General features: G+C 47.7%; 1 protein-coding gene across 4 annotated transcripts in view; it reads right to left on the bottom strand.

Annotated features, from left to right (window-relative positions):
• Window positions 1–1,404: 1,404 nt before the first annotated feature.
• Window positions 1,405–6,000, bottom strand: part of SLC1A3 (solute carrier family 1 member 3) — a 72,212-nt gene continuing 67,616 nt past the window's right edge. For 3 of the 4 annotated variants that reach the window (XM_040977665.1, XM_040977669.1, XM_040977668.1), the window contains 3 exons: window positions 5,192–5,386; window positions 3,368–3,502; window positions 1,405–1,629 (listed from right to left, as the gene is read on the bottom strand). In XM_040977665.1, coding sequence (XP_040833599.1) covers window positions 1,425–1,629; window positions 3,368–3,502; window positions 5,192–5,386 — 535 coding nt within the window. In that variant the 3' untranslated portion in view covers window positions 1,405–1,424. The remainder of the gene's footprint in view (window positions 1,630–3,367; window positions 3,503–5,191; window positions 5,387–6,000) is intronic. The other variant, XM_040977666.1, reaches the window with a different exon arrangement.

The following is a 6,000-nucleotide window of genomic DNA, read 5'->3' as shown; positions in this document are numbered from 1 at the left end:
AATCTCCTAGAAATCCCGTAGCTGCCTCACCTGAAACTGCCGTTTTGTCTTGCAACCTCGCTGACATTGTCACAGTACTGACTCATCTTCTACCATTTCTCTGAGGGACACAGACAAAACAGAAGCAGGTGCCACTCCAGCTGCAAGTTCTGAGTGATCGGGTAAGTGGAATTCGACACAAAGAAATATCATGTTTCTCTCCTTCCAAGCACTTTTGATTAAAGTCATTTCCAGATAAGAGACCACCCATCCAGTGCATGGATCTTAATTAGGGAGCGCATTCATTTGGCTTCTATAAAGTGTAGCAGTGAGTTTATATTTTGGTACCTAGACTTCCTTGGGGGAGTGATTTTAAACTGGAGAGAAAAAATGCTTCAGATTAAAAAACAAAAACAAAAAAAAAGAAACGGTTGTTTAAATTCTTCCTAAGACCTCTCCTCTCAGTATTTTCATGACCATTAGCTCCATTCTTTCTGGCTCTTCTGCGTCCTGTAGTAAGAAAATGAGCTCCCTTGCTGGTGCCCCATTTTTCTCAAAGTCCTTCAGCAGTGGAGTGATAGGGGCCATTTGCCCCAGAGTCATCCCTTCAGACTGGGATGGCAGGAAAGAAGGGTTTATTTTTCTTACTGGGAAAGCCTGAGCGAAGGATTCCACGAATGACCCCCCACTCCTACCACCTGGTACCTTAGCTGACCATTTTAGACACGAGACCCAGGGAACCACTGGGCCATCCTGCCCCTACTGGGACATGTTGATTAAGTGCCCTTTTGGAAAGCTCCATGCTCCAATGGAGTGGTATTGTTCGGAAGTATACCTGATGCAGGGAAACCAGAGGGCGGGCTCTCTGATGTCACAGAATGGTTGGCAGGTATGATGTTGGGTATCTGGGACTCAGGGACAGAGGATACCGTGACCGCAAGGCCATTCAGAAACTTCATTTTTGCCCCTCTCCACAGCTTGCTAGATGTCTGTGTTTACTGTCCCACTATTAATAATGGTACAATCAGAAGAAAAAGGTAAAAGAAAAACCCTTCTACTGTCCAACTGGTCATTGATTGTAGTTCAGCAAGTCAATCTTTGAGACTAAAAATCCAGTTGGGTTATGAGGGACTTTGAAGTGTTTTTAACCAGACTATGTTTTTAAAACTTAATGAAAAACCAATTTATGGGGTCATATATCAGATAAATTAATCAGATCTCATCAAGATTATTTTTGGTACACCTTGTTAGGTAAGACAGGACAATGATCTAGAAGTTTCAAATGTGGATGAAAATTGTGTATTTTGGGTCACTGCCAAATCCTCCCTTGTGCTTGGATTAACACCTTGTAATCCTGCTGGAGTAGGGAGGACAGGGAGGGAAGGGGCCTGCTGGAGAGGAGGAGCTGTCGGGGATGGACTCATTGTGACTTGCTTTACGCTGGTCTACATCTTGGTCTCACTGTCAGTGGCTTTCTCAGCTTCGCTGTCCTGGGCGATCAGCTGGTAGGGCTTCTTCATTTCATTCTCTTCAATCACCGAGTTGCCCATTTCAACGTCCCGGTTCTTCAGTTCATGTCGTGACAAGTGCTCGACAATCCCAGCTCCCAGAGAGTCCCCCAGGACGTTGGTGGTGGTGCGGAGGCGATCCCTACGGGCAGGGCGCGGAGGGAAGGGAACACGAGGCTCCTTAACAATTTCATTTCTATTGGAAACTGACCAGAGAAGTCTCCAGAAGCAGCCCTTCCGACTCAGTTTGGTGTCTCTCCCAAATGCATGGATATATAACCGACAGGCAGCATTTCTGACAGTAGCTGCTAAAAGTTATAAGAATATAGAGCTGATTTGTTTTTAATCAGTAATGTCATTGTAGTTAGCTAGAGTCCTAACTCGGGGGTGGGGATTAAAGTTTGCCTTAGTTTTGGACTGGCTTGCATTTAGACCAGTGGTTCTCAGTGTGACCCAGACAGCCATTCTCTCTCTCTCTCGTGAGGTAGGATCCTGCAAAGACTATATGATGTGTTCTATCACAATACACTGAACGCGGACTTCCAGGGCTCCGGCTGACTGGTATTAAGCGGGATAATGTTGGTATATAATTTATTATCACCCTTAAAATAGAAATTTTAAAAATTCCTTTCTATAATTTGACAAATATTTTAAAATGTCTATAGTCATTTTATTTGAAAGACGAGCTTTTATCTAACTCATTTACTCTCCAGCTGCCTGCAATAGCTAGGCTGCCCCAGGCTGGAGCCCAGAGCCTAGAACTACAGCTGGGTCGTCTCTCAGGTGAGTGGGGGTGAACGAAGCACTTGAACACATTGTTGGGAAGTTGGATGGGAAGTGGAGCAGCTAGGACTTGAACTGGGCATTATGAAATAGATTATAGGCATCATAAGTGGCTATTTAACCATGTGACAAAATTGATTGTTGTAACCCAAAGAAAAAAATGCTTTCTTGGTCCTTCAATACATTTTTAAATGGACAGCTCAAAAACTTTGAGAACCATGGCTTTGCACCATAAAAGTGAGTCTGCGTGCTGGGAGTGCTGACTGTGGCCGACAGTGCTGTGTAGCGCCCTTGGACACAGCCTTCATGGCACCCCCAGCAAGTAGCAGGCACGAGCATTGCCATGTGAAAGAGGTGGAAGGTACAGTGGTAGGGTAATTTGCCCAATATCACTCTTCATGTTCATTGGTTGGCATCAGGTCAATATAAAACGCCTCCAACATCTACTGTCTCCTATTAGGCATTTGTTTTAGGTATCCTGGGGAAGATTTTTCTAAAATGGGAGGAAACTTGACAGAGCCCAGGGGCAGAGATGGTTACCTGGAAGGGCAAAGGAGAAGGGGGCAGGGATGGGGGCTGAAGCTTAGGATCCAAGAGTGGAGAGGGCACGTTCGTGCAGGTTTCCCTGGAGCCAAAGGTCTGTTCCACTGAAGGACATGAGATCTCTTGCTCCTGTCTGCACGGCCACTCCTTGCTCTGTCGGACTTGGATGGGACAATCTGGGCTGCATTCCATACCCTTGGAATGGGAAGCACAAAGAGGAAGGGCCCGAGCCAGCATGCAGCTCTGTTCCAGCCACCATGGGCCACATTGTGCAATGTGGACACAGCCTTGCTGATGTACGCTGGCTTCACAGACTCTGGGTTTCCCAATCCCTGAATGCCTTGCTGGAGTGAGAAGGATAGCTGCCAGATGTGCCCTCTTGACTGATAAGGGAGCAAGAACACATGCTGTCTGGGGCTTGTTTCAAGGCCGTAAAGACCCTCTAATTGCAGGTCTGGCTGCCCCTCGTGGAGGACCCCTTGACAGCAGGCTGCCCTAGCGCAGCAGAGAAGGGGGACCCTCCAGTGTGAAGTGCACCCAGTCTGAGTACTCACAGGAACCAGTCCACTGCGATGATGAGTGTGATGTCATCAGTGGGCAGGCCTACAGATGTCAGCACGATGACCATGGTGACAAGACCAGCCTGAGGAATCCCAGCTGCTCCAATACTCGCGGCTGTGGCTGTGATGCTGTTGAAAGAAATATGGAAATAGGAAACAAACGTTTTTTACAAATCTCCCAAGTAGAAAGTGTGCCCTGAAAAACACACAGGGGGCCCAGCGTAATAGCATAGAGGTTAAAGCCCTAGCCTTGAACACGCCAAGATCCCATATGGGCGCTGGTTCCAATGCCAGTGGCCCTGCTTCCCCTCCAGCTCCGTGCTTGTGGCCTAGGAGGGCAGCCGAGGACAGCCCAGAGCCTTGGAACCCTACACCCATGTGGGAGACCCAGAAGAAGCTTCTGGCTCCTGGCTTCAGATTGGCTCAGCTCCAGCCGTTGCAGCTGCTTGGGGAGTGAACCATCAGACAGAGGATCTTCTTGTCTCTCCTCCTCTCTGTATATCCGCCTTTCCAACACTCAGGGCTAAGGCCTGGCTTGCTGTGCTGGTAGGAGAGGACGTGATTCATACATGTGTAGCTGAGGTTTAAAACAGTGAGCCAGGGATCAGACTGTTCTCTGTCATGTGCTAATCATATGTCAAGGAAGATGACGTATGACCTTGAGTTGGGTCTATCGTGACTTTAAAATGAAGCAAGCGGAGGCTGTCTGCTTTTGCACATCCCTGTGCATTTTGTACAGTATAAAATGCCACAGAGTTAATTAGACTTGGCTCTAGTCATCTCCCTATTACATGGAGGGTTGTAAAGAACTTGAACTTGCAGGTAAAGCTGTCCTCTTAGAGAGCCATCCTGGCCCGGTGACACAGAGGGGAGAAAGAAGCAGAAATGCCCAAAATGCCCCATTTGGGGTCTAGAAGAGGGCATTTGTTGTAATCTTATTTTAACTTGTCTCTGTGCAGGATAATTTCAAATATAAAAATTTGTGGGGGACCCCCCCCCAACCCTGCAAAGTGACTTAACATTGTATTTTGCAGATCAAATTAATAAACAGCTCACAGCAATGTAGGAAAAAATGCTGATCTGGATTATGAGGCCTAAAGTCTTCTGTGGTGTTAGACATGGTGCGTGGTATTGGCCAAGGAGCCGGAGTGGGGAGTACGCTTGAATGTGCCCATGGTGCCCAGAGACAGCCTGCGAGGATGCCAGAGAAACTGGCAGAGAAGCTGCCTCTCCCAGAGGAAGCTTCGGGACTGGGGGAGGCAGGTAAAGGGCAGGTACTTTTCACTAAGCACCTGAAATGTAGCAGTTAAAAAAAAAAAATCTCTGTAAAAATCTAGTTCTCAACCTGCTTGTCAGTATGGTCTGTCATCTAGCTCACACTTCCTAAAAGTCAGCCCCCGTGCCCCCAAAAAAGCTCATCTACTTTTTAAACTACATTTTCACTTTCTAAAAACCTTACCTATATAAGGTAGCATTTTTTAATGCTTCTTAAAGTACAATGTATATACTAAGTATTTTGTAAACCCTGAAGTGTATCTTAAATGTGTCGATACACAAATTAAGAGGCAAATTAGGGATGGTGGGATTCCATTCAGTGTAAACAGAATGTATGTGTGTGTATCTAACTCACAGGTCTTTCTAACCCAACACGCAGCACGCTCACCTAGAGAAAGAGCAAGGCAGATACAGAGGCAGCTAAGTCTCCATTTTTACCCGCTGTGCTGCTGTATTATTTGAATGTTGGATGTTCACATCTGTCATCTCAAAAATACTTGCTGCAAACCTCAGCCTTTTGTTTGCACAGAACTTTCCTCGTACCTGATGGTAATAATCTGGCCGAAGTTCAGTTCGAAGTTGTTGACTTGAGCGATGAAGATGGCGGCCAAGGCCTCGTACAGGGCCGTCCCGTCCATGTTGATGGTGGCCCCCACAGGGAGCACGAACCTGGTGACACGCTTGTCCACGCCGTTGTTCTCCTCCAGGCACTTGAAGGTGATGGGGAGGGTGGCAGAACTGAGGACAGTGAGAGAGCGCGTGTCAGCTAAGGGGCTGCTTTCGACCCTGTCTGGTCTCTTGGACAGACAGTTCCCTTTAGGACATGGGACAGGAAGGAACTAAGTCAGCACTGTGTAAAAGGGGAGAGGGGTTGGCAAGCGTGGGGCCTTTCCTGGGGTCACTGGGCAGCTCTCCCTGTGCCTGGCTTCCTCTTGTGACTGCTTACCCATCACAGCAACCTCACTCAGGCAAGGTCAGCTGGGAGCGGGGGAAAGACAATGGGCAGCAGAGATGGCTTCAATACTGTCCCCAAAAGGACGCCTAGCTGGCCATTCTGTGAAGCCCACTTAGATCAGCTTAGCTTCAGAAGGGAAAGACCCAGTTGAGGGGCTGGCATTGTGGCACAGCTCGCTAAGCTGCTTGTTGTAGGGCTGGCATCCCAACTCATAGTGCTGGATTCAGGTCTGGTTCTTCGGCATCTAATCCAAGCTTCCTGCTAATGCAATTGGGAAAACATGTGGTGATGGCTCGAGTACTTGGACCACTGCCACCCACAGACGAGACCTGAACCCAGTTTCTGGCTCCTGTGGCCAACTGGGCAGTGAATTAGTGGGTCCAAGATGTTGTTTTCT

This window comes from Ochotona curzoniae, unplaced genomic scaffold, assembly GCF_017591425.1.
Source record: "Ochotona curzoniae isolate NIBS_2020 unplaced genomic scaffold, NIBS_Ocur_1.0 contig_2754, whole genome shotgun sequence".
NCBI lineage: Eukaryota > Metazoa > Chordata > Mammalia > Lagomorpha > Ochotonidae > Ochotona > Ochotona curzoniae.
Note: the sequence above shows the minus strand (reverse complement) of the source record. Positions and strands in the feature narration are given on the sequence as shown.